Raw genomic sequence first — 25,004 nt, 5'->3', positions numbered from 1 at the left:
ATGAAAAGGAATCTATGTGTGTACATGCATGACTGAAACATTATGCTGTGCACCAGAAGTTGACACAATACTGTAAACTGACTGGACTTCAGTTAAAAAAAAGAGAGAAAGAAAAAGAGAACAGTAGGTCAATATACCCTTGAGAAGTATAGTGATACACCTATCACCTTCTTCCTTTCTTGTCCCTTGAAACACACAGGATCAATGAGACACTCAATCCCCTAATAAGAATCGGTGAAACATTCCGATTCATCCACTATTTCACCAGCAGAGTGTTGTGGAAGCATCAGAGCCTGGGCACGCAACCTGGGCAGCCACACAGGACCCACAGGCTTAATGCTCTATGGTCACCATTTTAAGACTCAATTTTTTTTTATCAAGGAGCCTTGCGTTTTCATTTTGCACTTGGTCGTAAAATCCACACAGCCAGTCCTGAGCCAGAGATTTGGATTCAGACAGATGCAAAGTTGATTCTGGGCCTAGCACTGCCTTAGTAAAATGGGGTTACCTGGCCTAACATCACTGAACCCCCACTCTCTTTTTGGAAAATATTAATACCCACCTTCAGAGTTTTAATAATTAAGGAAGATAGTGCATATGAAATGAGCGGCATGGCCCCTGTCACACATACGCGCTTAATGAATGTTAGTCCTCTGTCTTCCCCTCTACCCCATTTAATTCCTCACCATCACCGAAAACTACTGCAAAGATGTTGCTGCAAAGATGAGCTGTTGTTAAGGTCAGTATCCTGAGGTTATCAGCTAGCTGGCCTGACCGGGAAAGACAAAAGGAAACAGGGATCAGATTTAAGCCACACCCCAGCACACAGCCTGAACGCAAGGCAGTGTGGGTCAGCAGCTGTCACCTGGTCCTTGTCCTTCCTGTGAATGAAGGAACTAGTGCAGCTGATTGACCTCAGGTTCCAGGTGCCTCGCAGTCTAAACTAAGCTGCCAGGTGCTCTAGGTGGGACTTGTGAGGGAGCAGTACATTGAAGGACACAGGCTGCAGAGCTGGTGTCTTCTGGAAGACCAAAATCATGGCAGGTCCAGAAACTGATGCCCAATTCCATTTCACTGTTATCAAAAAACATTTCAACTCTCACACTCTCACAGGGAGAATGAATTGCGTACTGGCCACACACAGAAACACTGTTTTGACAGTCTTATACTTCAAGTTAAGGTCTAAAAAAACTCCGGCTGGGAAAGTAACATGAGCGGATTCTAAACTGTACCTCATCTGTGAAGTTCCCAGGCCTGAGGAAGCTAATGTCAGTTCATCATGTGATACTCAATTTGTACGACAAATTATGAACCTGGAAAAAAAAATCTATTCAGTTTATTTTAGCTGATCACCAACTTAGAGCTGATAAAAAAGGTTGAATTTGGAGACGGAAAGAAAATTTCTTTGGCACTCTTTGGTCCCTTCCTATCCATGTGGGCATGAGAAAGGGACACAGGATATTTATTTCCCTCTGTCCCAGTTTCCTAGGCTCCCGTAACAAAATACCACAAACCGGGTGACTTTAACAACAGAAATTTATTGTCCACCATTCTGGAGTATAGAAATCCAATGCCAAGGCATTGGCAGGGTTGGTTCCATCTGAGGGCTGTGAGGGAGACTACATTTCATGCATCACCCCTAGTTTCTGATAACTCACTGGCAATATTTGGCAGTCCTTGGCTTGTAAAGATGCACCACACTGACCTCTGCCCTCAGATTCACATGCCATTCCCTCTGTGTGCATGTCTGTGTCCAAATTTCTGCTCTTTATAAGCACACCATTCATATTGGATTAGAGCCCACCCTACTCCAGAATTACCTCATCTTAACTAACTATATCTGAAATGACTCCAATTTTAAATAAGGTCACATTCTGAGGTAGCAGGGGTTAGGACTTCAACATATAAATTTGGAGGCAACATTCAACCCATGACATCCTCCTTTAAGCCAAGTAAGACGGTTTGCTTTATAAGGCTCCAAGAACTTGGCCCTTGTCTTCTGCAGTTTGAAGGACTTGGATGTCTGAGTGGTTGGTCTGAAGCTATGTCTGGAGCCGATTCGGTCTGATGACAGAGTAAAGTTGGCTACATTGGGATCTACTTGTTCTCCCAGTGACATCAGGACAAGGGGAGTGTTTCCAGGGGACCAAACTTGGACCAAACCTGAAGCCAGCCCAGGAAGATCACCTGGAGGGGCAGAGGGAAGCCAGCAAAGGGTCTGAGCAGGACAGAGACAAGTGACGCACCAAAGGAGAAGTGTACCTCCCTGGGGAGAGCTATTCGAGGTGGTTCCTAACCAGGGAGCCTTGGAGGAATCTGAACAAGTGTCCAAGACAGAAAGAAAACAAAACAAGTCAGCTTCAGTTGTCAGGCTTCATCAGAAGGGGCCAACATCCCATGGCACCAGAATCAGCCAGTTAAGTCAAGTCCTTTCCCCTGACCAGACGCAGCAGCTGGTGAGCACGATAGAGAAGAGCAACCAAGAGAAAAGACGGCCCTTCCTCATCACAACATCCCAGCCTGAGAGAGGACGTAGACGAGGGAGGGAGAAACTTTCAATCTGAGTGAGCTTGGAATTTTGGTATTCCATTAGATGGGAAATGTTAATTACTAAAATGGGTCTATTCTTGTGATTGAAAAAGACTAGAAAGGTATGGTATGTATGTAAGATTCCATCCAGGAGAGAGGAAGAGCAGGTCTATGGAACAAGTTTAGAAGGGAATGGTGAAAAAAGATTTTAAAGTGGCTTTAAGCCTCCATCCCATCAGTCCAGGTGGTTCCGTCAACGGGGGCCTGGGCTTCCAGTGCTCGTGGGGGTGGGGGGCGGTGCATGTCAGGGAGGAGCTCTGTGTTTATGGTTACATAAAATACATTTTTTTCAAATGTCTTCATCACTCATCCTCAATTTTTTTCATCTAAAAAGTATCCATGTGATAAGGTTATTTGTCATAATCAAGCTAAATAAAATTATAAATAAAATGTGCAGAACCTAGACCAATCTTAATACGCACGTGGGGAAGGTCCCCATGCTGCCAGTGATCCAGGCAAGGGAGAGGAAAAGAAGTCTGTTCGACTGAACACTGACCCCTACCACAATTAACCAGACATAACCGGCTATAATTTGGACTTCAGCAAGAAAACATATTGATTACTTATATAGTTCAAGGTTTATTTTAAAAAGACAAATTACTATAAGTACTGCATTCTGACCAAGACTGAAGAAGACCCTGATTTAGACTTAGAAGCACTTCCTTTATGTGTAAATGAAAATCAACAAGTCACACCCAGGAGTTACAGCTGCTTGGATGTTGGGAGCTCTGACACAGAGGTGGTATTTGAGCAAGGGAGAGGTTAAAATTTGAATATCACTTAATACCATAATATGTTGGAAATAACAGTGTCAATTAAAATGGCAGAAATATTTCACCATTTAAAATTACAATGCTTGGCGGGTGGGTATAGCTCCATGGTGGAGTGCGTGCTTAGCATTCATGAGGTCCTGGGCTCCATCCCTAGTACTGCCAGTAAAATAAATAAATAAGCAAACAAACAAATAAATAAATAAATTAATAAATAAATAAACCTAATTACCTTCTCCCCAATTCAAAAAAAAAAACTTTAAAAAATAAAATAAAATTACAATGCTTAAAATATGTAATATTTGCCTGGAAATCTTGGGAACAGCAAAATCCCTGCCAGTTCTGAGTGTTCTTGGCTACATTTTGAAGGGAAAATCATTTTATGCTACACAGCTTTCTTTGTGTTTGTTTTCCTCAGTGCACAACCAGCAGGATCAAAACTGTAAAAAAAAACTTGGTAAATACCCAGTGGAAAACCTCATCTTAAATTCACATTGGAACTGAATTATGAAAAGCAGTGAATTTTGAGACCCCAAAGAAAATGCCCAGGTTATGCATTATTTCTATTTCTAATCTGCTTTTTGTATGACCTAAGAAATCAATTTAAACAACTCCACAGAGTTTGATTTACTGGAGACCTCTGTGAATTACCCAGTGACAAGAGAAAAAGGTGTTTGTGTACAGGTCACAATTTCTTCTAGTTTCCTGGGTTTCATCTCTGCTTTCATCCTGACTTTTGACACAACTATGGCACCAAACTTCTCAAGGCCTTATAGATAAATCCTACTGGAAAGTCACTACGGAGAGGCTACAGTCTTCCTTATGTCCTTATATAAGTGTTGTGTAGCATGTAAAAGGCATAGTGTTCAGGTTGAATTCTTAGCAGGGCAAATTTAGGCAAGTGCCTTTATGTAGTATATAGTGTTTTGTACTGGCAGAAGAGCTGTTAAAATCATAATGGGTTTGAACTATGAAGGCATTAGAGATGACCGATCTTAACTCCTAAGACTGACCAACTGGAAACTGAGGTCCAGAAGATTCCTATTTTCCATCCTCCCATCTGGGTTGCACACAGCTTTAATGAGAGCCCCAATATTAGAAAGCCTCACTGGTTATGTGAATGCCTGTCTATGGATATTTGAATTTCATCTCTCAGCTTTCCCGATTTTATTTTAGCATATATGTGAAATCGTATATTCTGCTTTGGATCAATCCATGTATACCACTGTATTTGTTATTCAGAGTAAGAGTGGACAAGAATCATTTTCTTTCCTTATAGATTAACACTGGGGCAAAAAAATTAATTTGAATATCAAGGTGTGTTTATTCTTCCTATATTGTGTTCATTTCTCGAATGTCAAGCAGCTCACCTGAGCTCAGAGGAGGCTTATCTTAAAGGACTGAGACCACAGGTTGTTGACCAGACACTTCCTTCCTACCTCTGGTAATACCCCATAGGGGCCCTGAAGGCAGCATGGAGAGAAGGGAGAGGCAGCAAAAGGAGACATTCTAAGACCTGGAAGGGAAGAGAAATCAGAGTGTCCCAAGGGTGAGAGGGACCTGCACAAGGCTGAGAAGGGGCAACCTGAAGAGGAGATATCCAGCAATGAGGTGTGGCTAAGAAGCAAACTCAGACACTGAGGGTTCCAGCTGCACCAAACATTCCTGAGCTCTAAGAGTGCCCAGAAACAGCACAGCCCCAGACCTGAGGTCCCCACGCGAACTGGGACAATGGGTGTCTCAGCAATGACAAATGCAGTCTGATGCCTCATGACTGGAAGGACTTCTCCGATGTTTTGCTGATGGGTCAAGATCCTAGGACCTTTGCATACCCCCAAGGAAGAGAGGACTTGGGTAATGACTAGGATTGACTATCCCAACAAGGGCTTGAGGTCGGATGTGTATTGATTTATTAAAAGTAAAGAGATGTGTTTCTTGTATAGCTCAGTCTGGGAAATAAGATTCATACCCACTACATGAACCAGGCTCTTCTTTTTAGTTGATAGGAGATCTGCAGGCAGATAGATATAGAGAAAAAGAAACCGTTTTATGTTTTATCTATTCCACCATAAAGAAACTGTTCTATGTTTTATCTGTTCCACCGACTCTGCCAAATCTGGTAAAGATAAAGGACTTGCAACCAAGTCACTTGATGGAGCTGGTGAGAATTTGCCCTGTCTTTCTGGAAATGCATCAGAATTATTAATTGAAGAGAAAATTGTGACGGAGAGACATGTTGATTAAACAAATAAGGCAGTTTATATGTGTGTGTATATATGTATATATACACTCTAGGAGTGGAACTGCTGAAATCATATGGTATTTCTATTTTTAGTTTTTTAAGGAATCTCCATACTGTTTTCCATGATAGCTGTACAAATTACATTCCCACCAACATGTACAAGATGGGGTATGGGATTAAGAGATACAAACTATTATGCATAAAATAGATAGGCAACAGGGACATATATTGTACAGCACAGGGAAGTAAGTTTAGGAAGTAATAATGATCTCACAGATTTAACCTGATTCCTGATGGGGTAGGGGACGTGGCTAGGTCATTGCAGTTAAAGGGCACATCTTCTTTCACCACCTCTATAACCAAGTACACAGACTAGGTGGTTTGTAAGCAACAGAAATGTATTTCTCATACTTCTGGAGGCTGGAAGTCTCAGATCACGGTGCCCAGCATGGTGGAGTTTTGACTGCCAACCAGTCTCGTTGTATCTTCACATGGCAGAGAGAGAACCAGCTAGTTCTTTGGACTCCTCTTACCAGGACTCTCATCCCATTCAGAAGCTCCACCCTCCCGAACCAGTTACCCCCCTAAGGCCCATCCCCAATACCATCACACTGAGGAGCAGAGGTTCAACATATGACTTCTGGAGGGACACACTCAGTCCAGAACAGTGTCCCTTCAACTAGAAATTAAACTCTTTGAAAGTCTGAAATTGCATCTAGTATCATGCCTTGCCCTCAATGATTTGACTAAGAACATCTCACACTGTAAGGCGCTTCCAAAGCACTTTCACATATATCATCTCACCTTAATTATAACGAATTTTTAATTATTTAGTTATCTCAACCAATACATGGTTAATGGAAATCTTCTCCATGGCAAATACTCTACCAGGTTTGGGGATTCCGTGAGAACAAGACAGGATACTACTTCTCAGTTTGTTTGGACAAGAGTACAGGAGACAGACTTGTAAATATGCCAAAAAACCCATTAAGTCCCAAGCAGGACAGTATGAGTTAGGTGCAGGGTGCTGTGGGAGCACACAGGAGGGACACCCAGCCAGCACTGAGGGATCAAGGAAGGCTTTTTAGAGGAGATGCCGTTAGGCAGTGTCCTCACAGCAGAAAGAATAATTTAGTCAGAGTCGATTGGAGGCTCAAAGAGTTAAAGGAAGAGAGTTTCTTATAGAATCTTGAGCAAGTCATTTGATTCATCTGAGCCTCAGTTTTCTCAGCTTTAAAATGGAGATAACACCTTCTTCACTGAGCCGTGGTTAGAATTAATGAAATGAACTAACAGAAAAGCTACTTTAAGAAACCATAAAGCCCATAAATGCACAAACACTGGCAAAAGGTATTGCCCGTTGGCCCCTGAATTGTTCTAGGACATAAATGATGTTCAGTAAAAGTGGAGAAGCAACATAGCATTTTCCATTTATTAGAAAAGACTGGAATGAATCTTCAGTTAACTATCCTAGCCTGAAATATGCACCGCACTGCCGCCAGCATAAAATAATGATTGTAGTCAATCATAATAAAAAAGATTTAGTCACAGTGACAAAAGCACAAAGCAAGACAGGGCCACTGGCTGAAAAGAGAGAGAGTGAATAGAAGTTTTAAAACTTGCATGTAAAATATAAAGCTGGCAGAGCATTTAATACAGTACAGCCTGATAATGCTTTAATGCCTTACTAAAAAATGAAAGAGAGGGACCCTGGCTCATTCATCTCCAAACCCATATCCCTGCCCCCTTGCCAAATAGAATGCATTCAATAAAAGATGTACACTGTGTACGTGTTGACTTGAAATTGATGACTTTCAGTAAGCCTGATGCCCCGCATACACATATGTGGAAATACCTAGCACCTAGATGACAGTCCCTTACAGGAGGCCTTCCTGATTCCCCCTCGTTGCCAGGGCAAATGATCTCTTTCTACTAGTCCCTCAACTCCCTCCCACAACATGTTTCAATCATAGCACTCAGCCCATAAAAGGGCTCTCATGAATAAGCTTTCTCCGCCGATTTCTCTGAGCTCCTCAACAACCGTATCTGGCTGGATTTTGTTCCCACAGGACTTACAGTCCCTGGAATATCGCAGACACTTCTTTAAACATTTACTGAGCTCCACTGACCCAAAATAGAACTAAGATTGGGACTTTAAAGAATGGCTCCTTGAATTTAGCGATAAAAGAGACCCTCTTTTCCAAACCTATAACTGGAATGAAATGCTTGATAGACAATCGTCTTAGAAAACAGTGCCATATCTTGAACATAGTAGGTATTAAATAAATATTTGATGAAGATAAAGTGAGAAACAATGCTTAGTAGTTGTAACTTGGAACTCTCACAAACGCCTGGGAAAACTATTTAACTGCAATCTGGACATTTTTTCACAATTAAGTAAAGATATTATTGTACTTAGAAATTTTTTCAACACAGCTTGCAATGAAAATGTTTTCTCATTTCAAAAGAAATGTTATTCAGCCAGAAGACTGTTCCATCGCAATTCCAGTGTGGTCTTTTTGCTGGATTACTTAGTAACAATTTCTCAATGTATTAAAACATACTTGGTAGGAAATTGAATTCCCATCATATAATAATCAAACACTTCTTGCTCTGTGAAGTAAAAATCATCGCTTGAAAAACAGGAAGAAAAAAAGCCAAACACTGCAACCCAGTCTCTGTACTTAGTTTATTTTTAGCCCAGAGCCACTGCACTACGGGGTCCTTCAGAATGGCAGGATTAAACAGTCACAGATCAGCTCTGTCAGTCCTTCACCTCTTTCCTCTCCACTGCCCTTGGGAATACGTGCAGTAAGACCAAGGAGTGACCAGCGTTACTTGCACATGCAGCTTCACCGCTGGTAGGGGGTGCCACGGACACATGAAGTCTGGGGAAAAAATGTTTCCAAGATCATCTCTCCCTAAAAACGCCCTGTTACTTACAGCTGGGATTTGATTACTATCATTACTCTTTTAAGGACTGATTATCCCCACTGCAAGCTACTGCAGATGTTTATGGTTCATAAAGATAAAGAACACACCGTCTTATGTTGGTTGATAGGATAAGAAGATGACAGTGCCCTTCGGGGCATCTCAGAACCTGAAGGAGTGACTGCCTGAGCCCAGCAGGGGCTCCCACAAGGCAACACCACCTTCTTGCATCAACAGAAATCAATAAGCCTAACACCCTGGTGCAATCCAATCAGAGTGACATCAGGGACTCAAAAGCAGGACCAAAAGCAATAGGGAGAGAAGAGGATGCAACACAACTAACACAGCCCTTCAGAAACCCAATTAACACACATTAGTCATGTTCACAGTCAAAAGAAGGCCCCTGGCTTGCACAAGGTCCAGGGTTCAATCCTCAATACCCCCTGTTAAAAAATAAATAAGTAAATAAATAAGTAAATAAATAAACAAACAAACCTAATTACCTCCCTCCACCAAAAAAAAAAATACGTATTTTTTTAAAAAACGAAACTGTCTTTCATTTTCCCATAGCTTTTTAAAATGTCTAAATTTTCCGATCTTTAAAGGACCCAGACACTTTACTCCTAATAATTACATTTTATTATTATGCAAATATCCCCTCTTGCTTATTATTATGGCTTTTTTTTTAACCTAGAAAACATGTTGGCACCATTGACTGAAGTGCTTTAAGACAAATCGTGCTCATGTGTTGAGTAGCCTGTCTATGTGATTGCCAAATGACACAAACCATCTAAAGCGACAAGTCCGACAAAAAGAAAAATTTTATGCCCTTTTATAGTTTAACCTATTTTGTTGTAGATGTCACATTCAAAACTTTAGGATAAGTAATTGAACCTATTTTCTTATTAGACTCACATCATTGGTTTCTGTTGAAAAGTTTTACAAAAGAGTCCAAGCTGAGAAGCCCTTCAATGGCTCTGACTTCTTGGGATAAAAATCCAAGTTTCTTAACATGATCTCCGAGTTCGGTGATGGTAACAGCAGCATCAACATCCAGTACCCCTGACTGTTCTAAGCATTTTCTGTATATTAACTCATCTAATCTTCACGCTTACTCTATGAGGCATGTGCTTTCAGTATTCCACTCTGCTGATGGAACAACAAAGAAAAATAAAGTGACGTAACTGGGACCCAGACTCTCTGGCTCCTTGGTCTGTGTTCTTACCCCTAAGTTTTACTGCCTCCCTACCTGAGCTGGACCCTCTGTATTTCTGGGAATTCAGGGCATAACACAGTCCCTCCCACCCACTATATTCCAGCTACACAGCCCTTCTTTCTGGGCCCCTAACTTGCAATGTCTTCCTCCAAACCAGGCCTCTGCACATGTCCTTCCTTCTGTCTAAAATGCTCCTCCCATTGTTAGAGCAATTTACTCTGCATCCCATAGGTCTCCGTTTAAATGCCACCTCATAAGAGTCTTCATCTGTCCCACTTAAAATAGCCTCCTTCTTCTCCATTTCCTCCCATAGCACCACCATTTATTACTTTCCTAGCATTCATCACAGTGTGAAATTTTACTTTTTTATTTGCTCTCTGATTCATTGTTCACCTTTATCACTAGACCAGAGGCTACGAATGACTGGGACCACTGAACCCTCAGTGTCTAGAACAATGACTGCACGAAGTGTGCACTGAATAAATAACTACTGAATAAGGAACTGCTGAGCGAATTGATAAATGAATGAATGGTCTTTAACTTTTTTAAAATGCATGTGTCAGTTCTGAACATTGGTAGTAGCTTCGCAGCCACTCACTGGCTGTGTGTACATGGATGGTTGGAATGGGTGGTCTTGGGAGGGAGGTAGCGCACTGTCTGGTAGTGGAAATGTTCAATTACACAGGTAGTGTCTACTTAGTGTGGTGGATGTAAGGGGGATACAAGTTTAGAATGGATAAGGACACACATATCACTCAAAGGAATTTTCAAGCTTAAAAATGATTCTTTTTCAAGGCCAGTTGTCAAGAAATCACTCCTGAACATCACCACTACCTCCCAAAGTAGCTCAATCTGGAACCATCAGGAAGCTCCGTTAGAAAGACCCTTCATACCCTGGTCTGGGAATTGCCACCCTGTCACTTGCAATCATTTGTCTTCATTCCACCTGCTGAAACCACGTAGAATCTACTTCCAAATCATAAGTGACTGTCCCCATTAAAGTACCCAGGATGGAGCAAAATGCCCCCAGTGGGAATACACAGCTCAGAGTAAGGCAACAGTGGCACATCTTCCCTTAATGACACTTTTTCTTAAGTGGCCACAAGTCCTTTATTGAGTAAAATGGGATAAAAATAAATGTTCAAAAATGACAAAAAATTTAAACAATATGTGCATGTATTTATGTATATGAATCACGTCTCCTGGTTGATTCATAAATTACTTATAAACAGTTCCAAAATCTTTTCACAGATGCTTCCATGACGTCACTTCTAATTGAGAAATCTGTGAAATCTGTTTCATGGTTCCATCCAGGGGAAAGTTTTTTCCCCCAATTTCCATTAAGATATATTTTTGTTCAGTTCAGTATTCTCAATTGTGGGTGAATGTGCCCTCCAGGAGACCCCAACTCCAGTGTCTGGAGTTTTGTTTTTTTTTTTTGTCCTAACTGGTGGTGGGGATGGGGTGCTACTGGCATGTAGGAGAGGCTCAAATGCTGCTAAACATCCTGCAAGACACAGAACAAGACCACCTCCACCATTTTATGCCCCCTCCACATATACAAAAGACAAAGAATTAACCCCCTCAGATACTTAGATAGTTTCAAAGTGAGAACCCTTAGCCTAAGGATTCTCAGTGGGGGGTGGTACTGCCCCCTTGTGGGAACTTTGGAAATCTGAGGGGTACCTTTTGGATATTACGGTTAGCACCATGTCCTGCAATCCACAGAATATCATATATTGAAGAATTATTCTACAACCCAAACAACTTTAAAAATCTCCATCTGGTCATTCATGCAGAAGAAGAAATCCACATACAATTATCTAAGCCTAGAACCTAAATCTGTTTTACTACATGTAAATGAAATACTTATTTTTGCATGGCTTTAAGCTATATTTAGTTTACCAGCAGTGCAACTACCATGTAAATTAAGGGAAATGGATACTTCACTTCGCAAGAAACTTGAAAGAGAGTTGTTTACCATTTTCGAAAATGGATCACTAGACAGAAACACCATTAGTGACACTGGAGTGACCAGTACCAATTATATGTTTTCAGTTGTTATATGAAATGATTCCAGGAAAAGGTACAAACACTTCACATCTTCAGTTCAATTTACTGTGTAGTCCTTTCCCGTGGTCATCTCCAATTTGAACAATCTAAGAACTTGCTTCTTATGCCATACAGTATTTGATTGTACATTATTTTCTCTCTCTTTTTTTTTTTTTAGTATCATTAGGATACTATGCACATATACACACATAATTATATTATCTGTGAATTTCACTTCAGGGTAGTCAGGGAGTATTAGGGAGTATCCGACATGAAGAGGAGAGCACTGGGTATATTAGGATTATAAGCCACTGCTCTGGCCCTTCACAGCCTTTTGGGATCTTGATTCTGTTTCCCAATGTAAAGAACACTCACAGCATCTTGCTCTCTTCAAATCTGTTTAAGATGACATTGATATCTTCACCCCAAAATTGATAAAGATGCTTATCCTAGAGCCAGTGACTTGGGTTAGGTAGCAGGACTTACTATACTATACTTGCTTCATGGAATTCCACATCTACCTTTAAAATTACCTGTACACAAGTTAGTACCAAAGATGGCCCTGGAAAATGTCCACAAAACAGGGGCTAGTCACCTGTCCCAACAGAGCCACCGTTTGCTGACTCTTCCTTCTCCCACTACAGGGAGGACATTTCCAGTAAAGTTTCTATAAAATGAAATGGCCATTTGAGTTATTCCTAAGATGTCTTCCAGCAATGAGAAGACAAACTGTCTTAAAAAAAAAAAAAAAGAAGAAGTCTGGCAGCAGATGGACAGGAAGCAAACAAAGCAAAAGGAATATACAACCTTGAGAAAGGAGAAGGGCTACCTGTGTTGAGGTAGGATGAGTGTCTCACAGATTTTTCTTTCCAAAAAGTCTCAATGAGTCCATATTGAACAATGCATCATTAAATATTCTATATCATCAAGAAGCCCAAATCCATTCCCCAAAATCTGCATTCTTTGAAGCATCTTGGATGAGGAGCATTTGAGAATTAAATATATTCAAGTAGAAATATACCCACACTATCATAAATTGGAAAACTGTATTTTCAAATGATAGGTAGACTTCCTTTATTATATAATTTAATTTCTATCAGACCAAATCACCAATAAGTCTATGTAATTAATTCATACTGTCTTTTGAACACTACTTAAGTATTTAAGACAAAGTTTAAATTCTTAGTGGTAGGGTACAATTTCTATTACAGGCTACATTAACAAAAACGCTCTGGTTAGGTTACAAAATTGTGTGTGCACTTTAGCTTGGGGCAGAAGTGAGAGAACTATTTAAATTCTACTTTTAAATACATAAAATAATGTCAACCTAAAAACTGTCTATACGTAAACAAAACCCTGCTGCTGCAAAACGTATAATTTTAATTGAAACATTTAGAGCCTTTCTGAATTAGTTTGAATTTTGACATTGTTTAGATAAATGTGCCAAAGAAAAATTGCTTTTATTGTAATACATCTATCTGAGGTTTATTCCACTTGTTCCTTGTAAACCTCAGGAAACAATTTACCAAAATTACAGGGAAGTAAAGTGTTGAAATTACAGCATAAAAGTTTCCTTCCCCTTAAAATTACAGGTAGGAAAACTACAGTCTACAGAAATGAAAATCACTAGTTGTCTCTGCTTTGAAGCCCGATTTTGGTTTCCTGCAAATCTTTATGAAACTCACACCTTGAAAACAAGAGAACCATAATCCACCAGAGATCTGTGACATTTCATGGAGCCACAAGAGACTGATGCTTTCACCTGAACCAAGGGACTATCAGTCAACACCATACCCTTTGATAAATAAGAAAAAGGGGTCGGAGGGTGGGGGCAGCTGGAAAGGGCAGGTGAAAAGCCTCCACAAACTTCGCATCATTATCCAGCTATGTCCTTCACCCCTCATCTCTTCCAAAACCTCTTTTTCACAGGGCTCAGCGGACTTCAGAAGTCACAGCTTTATATCTTGGGCTTGAAAGAAGATTAAAAAAAAAACCGATGGTCTGATGTACTTAGTTGAATACTACCCCCCACCCCACCACCTAGTTCATGTCCACTGGGAACCTGCAAATGCTACCTTATTTGGAACTAGGGCCTTGGCAGATGTAATCAGATGAGGCCATCCTGATTGAGGATGGGCCTTAAATTCTGAGACACACACAGAGGGAAGACAGCCATGTGAACAAAGGTAGAGATTTAGAGCAATGCACCCCCAAACCAGAAACACCAAAGAGCTCAGACAACCACCAGAAGCTCGGAAGAGGTAAAGGATAATCCCCTAGAGTCTTCAGAGAGAGCATGGCCCTGCTGACACGTTGAATTCAAACTTCCAGTCTCCAGAACTGTAAGAGAGTACGTTCATGTTGTTTCAAGCTATCCAGTCTGGGTAATTCACCATAGCAGCCTGGGGAATCCAATTCACGTGGTCACCTTCCTTATAGGATACCCCTACAGAAATACGTCTCCAGGATGATCTGGCAAATGTCCTGGTTCCAAATTTCCCAAATCTATGAAGTCCGAATCTTTGGGGATGGAGCCTAGGAATCTCCATGGTAACAAGCAGTCCCCCACAGGATGTTGACATGCGCTACAGTTTAAGAACCACTGGGCACTGGAATGATCCAAAGGTCTGGACGATGTCAGTTTCCTCATGGTTCTCCCTGTGCACCTGCTGTGATTATCATCTAATACAGTGTAAGAGCCAGACAGTCCTGGCCCACAGAGCCTCTGAGCAAGTCACGTCGTTGGTGTTTGGATCAAGTCTCCTCGATCTACGCAGGGCACATGGAGTAGGTCCTACCTGGAGGCACCATGAGAAAACGTGGGGTTGCTGTAAAGGGCAAATGAGTTCATGCACATAAATGGCACAAAGTAAGTCCTCACCAATGCCCGGTTAGTATTTCTTCCTTTCCCATTTTATCTGAACTAAAATTCTTTCTGGATCGTCTTTTTCATCTGGGGACAAATTGGACTGTGTCTCTGGAACCCTGGTATTAAAGCTCTCATTTACTGCATGCGTATGATGGGTCTTTGGCATAGCATCAGTCTCAGGTGAGCCTTCTTCTCCTGTGTTACAGACAGAAACTGAAGTTCCTGGAAGTCAAGCAACATGACAAAGATATTAGTGGCTTTAAACCCAGGCCTATCTGATTTCACAGCCTCTGTGTGCAGCCTTTACAGTGAACAGTTCTGTGTGTTTCTTGACTAGAAGGGGAAAGAATACTAGAATGTTCCCTGTAGGCTTTCCTAGATAATGAGTTAATCTTATAATGTAATGCACATTAATGTATTATTAACACATTAACGTGCATTAGTATATCTGACTGTACTTTATTTGTATAGAAAAACTTGACTCGAATGGCAAAAAAAAAAAAAAAAAGAAGAAGAAAGAAGAAAGGAGGAAGGAATCAGAGCGATTAATCCCTTGCTATTTAAGGTTCTGTGCATCACGTGAGAGCTAATTACAAACGCAGCATCGCAGACCCCTTCTCAGACCTGTGGAATCAGAAACCACATTTAATAAGATTCCCCAGGTGATTCATATGCAATTTACAGTTGGAGAAGCCCTGGGTTTATTCAACTGAGATCAGATAGCTGCGGGGGGGGGGGGTTCTCAGCACCACTAGATCTAATACTTGGGTGGTATATTTCTAATATGATGTGGGAGTGGAGGAGGGGGTGTCAAGTTTGTAACAAGAAAACCGAGACTACACTGTGGATGAAAAATGACAGGAAAAATACGTCCTAAATATGGCCTCCATCAGAGTGCCATCTGTGATTCAGGAAATGACTCCGAAAATAGGGTCAGAGCTATTTCAGCAAGCAGAATTAGAACCAAGGATGGAGTTAGAAATATGGGAAGAACAGGCATGGCTATCCAGGCACAGAGTTAAAAGTCATTACATTCTCTGTGAATGAAGGCAGGGCCAGTAAAGAATAACACTGAGAGCTAACATTTATTGAATGACTAGACTCAGCGAGACAGTAAGATAAATCTATTACACAATGAGCTCATTCACTCCTCTCAACGACCTCATGAGGTTTTTAACAACTGAAGAGGCTGAGGCTTTGGATGTATCTTACATGACAGTGTCAGGCCGGTAAGAGCAGAAATCGGCTTTGGATCTCCCATGCTTCTCCCCCTATCTTAGCTGATTGGCTGACAGATGAAAATGTCTTGGAAGAAATAAAACCTGGACTAGTATTTGTCCAAATGGGAAAACCTCTAATATAATAATAAAAAATCAGCCTCTAAACTGCAAACAGGCACTGAGAATACACAAACATACATGGTGAACGTCCACGTGGGGAGACAGGCACAGACAGGGAATGTTTAGTGAGAGCTCTTTCCCTTCCAGCCTTTGGGCTTGAAAATTAAGTCTGCCGAACCGTTAGAACATCCACAGAGCGCCTGCGCCCACATCTCTAGACCTACAGCTCCACTAGATGTGAGAAGTTATGCCCCCATCATGTACGACGACTGAACAACAAACAATGGAAGAAGGAATGGAAAACCTCCTGGGAAATAAGGCTCCCAGCCTGATGGACTATGACAACCGTCAGTAACCCCCGGCCATGGAGATGCTCCAGGCAGACAGAATCTCCACTCTGAGAGGTTCTTCCTGGGCCTCCAGAGTCTCTCCCTGAGCCTCACATAGCTAGTCCACTGAGCATCCCTGCCTTATTATCATCTTTTATGGGCAATTCACAGCAGTGTTTGTTTCATTTAACCCAGAGCCTTTAAGAAACAGCTCTTCTAAGAAACTTAGACAAACGGTCTTCAAGAGTTGGCTGGGGTACCAAACTGAGTAATAGCATATTTTGTGTCCTTTGCTCTGCCTGATCATACACGTACATTTTATATTTTTTATAAAACATGGGAACAGCCTCTAACCATCTCATGTCCACTTGTCCCACTGTTCCAATTTACAAATGTCTAGTTTTCCTCATTTCGCTCATCACTTAAGATGTTTAAGACGGATTTAAAGAGAGCTGGAATGGTATTTAAGAGACATGGGATCTCAGTTTTGTCACTAACAAGCTTCATGTCGCTGGCAAATCACAATCTTCCTGAAACTCTAGATTTTTGTTTCATTTTGTTGTCATTCATGTTTTGTTAATCAAAGGGGATGAACAAGGATATTTCCTAAAATCCTTTCAGAGCATGAGGTTCTAAAATGTGTTAATACCAGAACTAAAGTTGCAAAAAAATCTCTAGAACTTTTCAAATCTTTCATTGTTACACATTTACTAGCACTTGTACTTAGCAATTTCCATTTATCATCTTTTCTTATTCTAGAAACACGTATGCAGTATCCCCTGTATATACAAAACCTTAGGGGAGGAAGTAGCATCATCTCAAATTTACAGATGCAGAAACTGAAGCTCAGAGAGGCAAAGCAATTTGTTTAAAATCACACAGCCATAATGTACAGGAAGAGTCAGAGGTCAACCTCAGGTCTATGTCTCTAAAACCCCTTGTTTTTAATAATCATGATAATGTCAGGTCATTTCTCTATAAGACTGGGCTAAAATCTCTGAGACTACTCCTCCCACTCTCCAAAATCAGTTTCACTTTTTGGCTTCAACCTCATGACTGATTATATTTAATATGACTGAATTCTGATCCAAATAAATGTTTGCAAAGCTACCTTTCAGTAAATCCTAGTCCAGTATCATCACAATGATCAAAAAAAGGAAAGAAAACTCTCCCAGAGGTTGCCATCCTATAAAAAGAAAGCTTCCCCAAGTAGTTCCAATACCATATATGTCCAAATCTTCCCACTAGCCTTTTAAAAAAATATAGCTGAGAGATTTGGAGTTTGTTATTTTCCCAAGTGGGAATAAGCTGCTCAGAATCTTTAAAGTATCAAAAATGTATTTTGATGAAAGAAAAACAAATCATTGTGACTCTTAAAGAAGGACTTTAGTTATTTAAGAGCAGTGTATACAAACAATTTTAGCCTTATTTTCAAGATCACATTGTAGGAATTCAAAAGTTTTATTCATCTTAAAACAAATAAAACCAAAAGCATAGTATGGACTTTATAAATCTGAAAAGTAAAAAGGGCATGTAAACATTGCTTCAAAAAGAGTGTTCTCACGAGTACAACTCAAGTATAAAAAAGAAATAAACAAGAACTTTCCGCATGTTACTGCTATGGCTGTATGTTTAATTTTTTTAAAAAAATTCTGTCTTTAATGTAGAAAATTGATTTTGTCAATGCCACTCACATACCTTTTATTTTTAATATAAAAGTCTAGAGATTATTTATCTTATATAGAAAGTTTATGCATAATCACAAACTTAAAAAGTCACACTGAAACTTAGCAACTTTTTGACCCACCACTCTCACTCTTTGGAATTTATCCCACATATAAACAAAAGACATATGAAGAAATGTGTGTACAAGAATATTAGTTGCACGGTGGTTTATGCTTACAAAAAACAAATAACTGCCAATATTAATAAGCTGAAGCACATGGATACAATGGAATAGTACATGACTGTTAAACTAATATGGACTGATGTGATCTGGAAAGAATCCTAGGAGCTGTAATAAAACAAACAAACAAACAAAAAAAAGCAGGTTGTTGAGGAGTGTCATGGGATGATTCTACTTCAGTTAGAAAAACAAACAACAAATCAAAAATTCCAAATGGGCAGGGAAGTTCTCTATACAAAACGGTTTGCATAAACATATGGAAAAGTTAACATTGGCTGCCTGCTGGAGGATAGGTGGGGAAATTCAGACGAGAAGATTAAATTTTGCTTATCTTTCTATTTTGTAACAACCAGCATGCATTACTTTGCAAATAAAACAATCAAGGAAGTAGTCACAGCCCAAGAAAAGACTTAAATCAGCAAATGTGAGGAACTAAAAAGAGTGCCCAGATTTGAAAATGGTGAATATGGATGTAGAACCACACAGAAGAAACTTTTTTAATCACTCTGATAACAAGAAGTCCAGCAAGCCCACGGCCTGTCTCCTCCCGAGCAGACATCCCTAGCAACACCCTGGTGGGGCCAGAGAACCATTGGATTTCAAGGCAGGATGCTGCAAACCCTGCCTCCACACTTCAGGGATTTGTCTTGCCTTGATAACAAACCAGAAAGATCAGAGGAAACAAAAGGTTTTGCTACTTATCTCTCTCGTTTCACCATGTCTAACAGCGACGGAATTTTCTCTTTTTATTTTAGCCCTGCAGACAACAGGAGGCTTACCTTACATTTCATCTACCCTTGATCATTTCACGCAATCGTAGACCGTATCACAGTTTCCCCCTAACCTAGGGAAAATATAAACTACTGCCCCAAAGAGCAGTTTTATATACTGACAGCTTCAAATAAACACAATTGCAGAGTTTCAAAAACACCTTTTACAAAGGAAACTTATTGTCAAATAGGGTATCAAAATAGACAGTTTTAAATTTTCTCTATTTCCCAACTTGCTTGTTTATCTAAGTAGTCCAGTGCAGTATCTGGGCAAAGAAACCCATGAAAGAGGTCATGTGATCACACTGATTCAAAACTGAATTCTTTCTACCCACTGTACAACTTCACTTTGGCATTGACCCTTAGTTACTGTTGCAGGCCAAAATAAGTACATTTCTCCTCAGTTGTAAATTACAGAAGTTGTCATCAGCAAGACTACTGTACTTCCAGTCCTCTGGGGTTTTAACATGAGAGAGGTCACAAACTGAACGAAACAGCCTTTTATGGGAAGACCGAATGGCACATTCCAAGGGAATATTGATTCCAAAACTTACAGTCCATTAGGCAGACCCACAATCTACCCCTTTGTGGAGGGTCAGACTACACTCATCTTTTCATCCTAAAATTGTTGAAAGACAGTTTATATTTAGGGCATTCCATAAGACACTTGGCTTTTCTCTTGAAAATATTTACATGTATGTAAATAATCATATTAACAAGACTATGAAGTTTTTTTCTAAGAAGGATCTCAGACTGCAATAGACATGTTAAGATTTACTGAATTATATCGCAGGTTCACAGAATTATCAAGGAGATCAAACAACCTATTAGAAGCTATAAGAAATTGTGCCTAATAGCTGATCTAACTTTGTCTTACAATAATTGTCTTTTGGTCATTTACAGGGGGTAAGGGGGGTGAGTAGGCAGCCATTCCCTGTAATCTATATCCTCACACATACATTTTTACTAGGATTGATTTTCCACTTTTTCTCTCAGTTTTCTTCTCTCAGCCAAATGCGAGTCCCTCACAGGGGTTTTAGGAATTTCCCTCAGACTGACAGCAGTGTTCAAAGGGTTCTCTACACAAAGTGCACTCTGCTTCTCTTCTGGTTTAGACAAACACCAAAGAAGGACACTGCATTTTGGCTTTTTAAACACATTCCCCAAAATCACTACTAACTGGAAAACTATAAAACTATATGCATTCAATGACACACTTTCCCAACAGCTGAGTTCTCATATTAAGAAAGTTGTATGTTTTCATTTACCTGTAGAATCGGAAAAATAAAACAAACGATTGAGTGTAACAAAACAGAAACAGACTCACAGATATAGAGAATACACTAGGGGTTTCCAGTGGGGAGAGAGAAGGGGGAGGGGTAGGGGAGGGGCGGGGATTCAGAGGCACAAACTACTGTGTATAGAACAAATAAGCCACAAGGATATAATGTACAGCACAGGGAGGAAACACAGCCGGTATTTTATAATCACTTTAAATGGAGTAAAATCTAAAAAAAGATTGAACCACTATGTTGTACACATGAAACTATTAAAGTATTCTTAGTCAATTATACTTCAATTAAAAAAGAAAGTCATATGTTTGAGAATAAATATATATATATATATATTTTTTTGAGAATATATTTTAAAATTCAACTAAAGGCCATTTCAAACTACTAGCTGTAGAACTGCTAAATATTATGCTCCTGCTGCCACCTTGTGGTGATTTTTGGAATCTTCTCACTTGCTCTCCCTCCTGCCCTCTCTCCACCTCCCTTTCCCCCTATCTTTTGGAGGGAACCTACATCCAAATCTTAAGGAATCTCCTTCCTAAGTGGGCAGGGAGACAGGCTGCACTATGCTCTGAAAGAAGAATGGATTGTTGCCAGTTCCTCCTCCCGCCTGTGATATATTCCCTCCTTTCTCCTTATATTTGTCTCATTTTTCTACAAAACTATTTTTTAACAATAATTTTAACTCCTTATCTTTTAGATTAATCTAGTTTCCCTCAAGTAAAAGGAACAAAGATAACAGGAAAATAAATCTGTATTTTGTGAAAGATTTCCCCTTCCAAACTTTTTCCAAATTGTACTTTTACAAGAAGGAAGGGAAAAAAAGAAAAAACCATCACGCATTTCCAGCTACAAAATGTCACACTACCGTCCTTCATAGCCATAGGCACTGACTCTCAGGATCCAAGGAAAAGCCCTGGGGAAGAGATGAGAAACTACAGTGCACTTGGGACACTCTAGGAAGAGAAAGCTGCCCAGGGACCCCAGGCTGGATGGAGACCAGCATCCCAGCACCCCTTGGTCATTTCCCAGCTGTCCTGTTCACTATGGGCCTTGCTGTAGCATAGCAAAGGAATTCATAAATCTGGGGGGAAGTCAGACATTTTTCTGATGCTACATAAAAGTGAGTAATTCTTAACCAGACATTTATCATCAGTGCATCAGACAGTATTTTTTATAAAAGCTGCCTGTTCCATCTAACCTATGTCCCCACTTCAATTCCGGGGTGGGGGTGGAGGTGTGACAGCCATCCATCCAAGGAGTCACCCAAAGACAGGTGACAGGTATCGTGAGAACTCAATTGGCCAGAATTGTCACAGTGGGGGTGGGGGAAGCATGGAAACAATCTCATTCCTTGTTGAAAATGACTTTAAAAACAATCTTTCCCAAACCTCTTTTGTGTATCCACGTCTATGCTATTCACGATCTGTATTTTTATACATTTTTCCTTTAAAAATCTATGAACCCTTAAAATCAAGCCTTATTCTGAGCAGCAATAGCTACATGGCATAGATTTAACGTGATTGTTACATATTTTCCTCCAATACATTAAAATTTCTTCCTGTTCATATAAAATAAATGATCTCTGGTGTCCCTCAGAAGCATCCCTAGGTGCTCCCAGTGTATGAATATCGCACTTTGGGAGATGTGGCTCTGAGGTTCATGTGCTAAGCAGACAGCAGTAAATCTAATGATCATTATTTATAAATAAGTAGCTTTCAGAGTCACAGGGTCAAGATTTTGATATTTGAGAACCACAGCTCAGATCAGAAGTTCTCAAACATTTTTTTCTGCAGTGACTCACAAGAGGGACGATGTTCCCATGTGCAATACGCTCTTGTGAAAAGACAACACCGACCGTGGGTTCTGTACAATTTCCTGACATGTATTTGCAATCCTCCCAGTCAGGAAAGCCAATCGGAATGCTAGTGAAAAAAACAATCCCTAGGGAGATGCGTGCATGTTCTCAACTTATTTTCTAGGAAACAAATCATTCACAAAGCTTGACTTTTAACCTGTCATTTACTCATTTTAACCTCACAGCTAATCAGATGCACACCACTGTGCGTCATGACACCACAGCTGAGATCTGGTGTAAGACATGGAATATTGGACTGGATATTTCAGAGTGTTCTTATTCTCTGAGAGGAGACTGAATTGAATATGAACTGTTTTTATCCTCTAGAAGGTTGTCTTTTTTTTTTTTTCATGTGTTTGTTTTTTAATACATTCTAGGTATGTGTTTTTCTTACCCTGTCTCTGAAAATTACCACGTGGGAAGAGAAAACTACGGTAAGCTAAGGGTTTTACTGGGTTGGAATTTTTACTATAAACAGACCTGGTTTCTACCCAGGGGTTTACAACCTAAGATGTAAAAGAATTTTCTATTTTGAGAGTTTTTAGCATAAATAGTCAAGTTCTTGGGTGGTCGTGTGATGCATAAAATTAGCATTACCCACATCAGGAGGGCAATGAGAGGCATCAAGAAAAATATTAACCTTTACCCAAAGGCTTTGGATTTGCTCATCAGACAATAACAATATCATATAGTTGAACAAACAGACCCACACGTATTTGTAAGATGCAAATATACAAGTATTTTTAGGATTCCTTACAAGGTTTGTCGGCAGCATTTTTGCAGCATTTGAGGTCAGACTGCTCGAATGAAGATGCATCTGAGGATTTAAAACACATTTTGAAGCCCTCTCTAAACTGACCTGGAAAGGAGGGACAGCTTGAATTGGCAACAAGTCTGACTGAGAGCATAATTTCAGAACTGTGGTTGTATATGACCTTTATTATAAGTAAAACAAATTTCAAACTAAGTCCTAAGAAGGTAATTACTGCAGATGTCTCACTGGATTTGCCTTAACAAACACTCATGAATCAGCACATTTACATTATCCTCGTAAACACTGATCAACAGGTTCATCCAATAAAGCAAAATCAACGCAAGTCAACTCCTAGTATCAAACTTATTAACTTTTCTGGACTAATTTCCAAGAATATGTCAAATAAGTATGCACTAAAAAAAGGTTAAACATGAAGCCAACACACTGGACAGGACAAGTTATAGAAAGCATTTTAAAACTTTCCAGTCAATATAAACCTTGTATTGATTGCATGAGATCCCAGGTTTTATCCCTAGTATATCCATTACAAAATATATATATATGATTGAATTTAAAACTACACTATTTTCGATTCCACATGTGATATCATATGGTATTTTTCTTTCTCTTTCTGGCTTACTTCACTTAGAATGATGATCTCTAGGTCCACCCATGTTGCAGCAAATGGCATTATTTTATTATTTTTTATGGCTGAGTAGTATTCATATATATATATACATATATATACACACACACACACATATATATACATACATACCACAACTTCTTTAGCCATTCATCTGTCAATGGACATTTGGGTTGCTTCCATGTCTTGGCTGTGTAAACAGTGCTGCTGTGAACAATGGGGTGCATGTGTCTTTTTGAATTAGAGTTCCCTCCAGATATATGCCCAGGAGTGGGAATGCTGGATCATAGGGTAAGTTTAGTTTTACTTTTTTAAGGAACCTCCATACTGTTTTCTACAGTGGCTGCACCAAACATCATTCCCACCAGCAGTGTAGGAGGGTTCCCTTTTCTCCACACCCTCTCCAGTATTTATCATTTGTGGACTTTTTAAAGATGGCCATTCTGACTGGTGTGAGGTGACACCTCATTGTAGTTTTGATCTGCATTTCTCTGATAATTAGAAATATTGAGCATTTTTTCATGTGCCTACTGGCCTTTTGTATGCCTTCACTGGAGAATAGCTTGTTTAGGTCTTCTGCCCATTTTTGGATTGGGTCGTTTATTTTTTGTTATTAAGTTGTATGAGCCGTTTGTATATTCTGGAAATTAAGCTCCTGTTGGTCATATCAATTACAAATACTTTTTCCCATTCTGTAGGTCGTCTTTTTGTTTTGTTTATAATTTCCTTTGCTGTGCAAAAGCTTGTAAGTTTAATTAGGTCCCATTTGTTTATTTTTACTTTTATTTCTATTGCCTGGGTAGACTGCCCTAGAAACACAAATGAATTTCTTTACAAAATAGAAACAGACTCACAGACATAGAAAACAAACTTATGGTTACCGGGGGGAAAGAGGGTGGGAAGGGATAAACTGGGAGTTTAAGATTTGCAGATCCTAACTACTATACATAAAATAAACAACAAGTTTCTACTGTATATATAGCACAAGGGGCTGTATTTATTATCTTGCAGTAACCTATAATGAAAATGAATATGAAAAGGAATATGTTTGTATATGTATGACTGAAGCATGCTGTACACCAGACATTGACAGAACATTGTAATCTGACTATACTTCAATTTAAATAAAAAACTATACTATTTTCTAAGTAGCATGAGTTTCTATTATACTCCCATGTAAGAAACAATATGAAAATGTTTAAAATGAAAGCCACATAATGTACACTGAAGTCTGCGATCCACCGATAATGTTCAGTGATTGATGCAGAATACAGTTAAGAGTTTTTAAAAAAGGAACCTGTTGTTTACAACAGCAATAAAGGAGAATAGTTCTATCAGCCTTTATAAAGTAAATCTATTTCAAAGATACACATTTTCTGGAAATATCCATTTTTCATTGATAAAATATTTTAAAGCATTATATATTTTCAATGTGAACAA

At 39.6% G+C, this 25,004-nt stretch overlaps 2 protein-coding genes across 2 annotated transcripts in view; one reads left to right on the top strand and one right to left on the bottom strand.

The window, feature by feature from the left end:
- The window catches only part of PRKG1 (protein kinase cGMP-dependent 1), a 1,107,834-nt gene that overhangs the window by 1,075,886 nt on the left and 6,944 nt on the right, over nt 1-25,004 (bottom strand). The gene's annotated exons all lie outside the window — the stretch shown is intronic.
- LOC116667145 (ATP synthase membrane subunit DAPIT, mitochondrial-like) lies at nt 1,038-1,214 on the top strand. The gene has a single exon (XM_032491426.1). It carries the CDS (start codon nt 1,038-1,040, stop codon nt 1,212-1,214), a length of 177 nt encoding a protein of 58 aa, XP_032347317.1.

The sequence above is a fragment of the Camelus ferus genome, chromosome 11, assembly GCF_009834535.1.
Source record: "Camelus ferus isolate YT-003-E chromosome 11, BCGSAC_Cfer_1.0, whole genome shotgun sequence".
NCBI lineage: Eukaryota > Metazoa > Chordata > Mammalia > Artiodactyla > Camelidae > Camelus > Camelus ferus.
Note: the sequence above shows the minus strand (reverse complement) of the source record. Positions and strands in the feature narration are given on the sequence as shown.

Bases quoted from the DNA above. Each gene is read 5' to 3' on its own strand.
- LOC116667145 (XM_032491426.1), top strand. From the start codon at position 1,038: ATGGCAGGTCCAGAAACTGATGCCCAATTCCATTTCACTGTTATCAAA.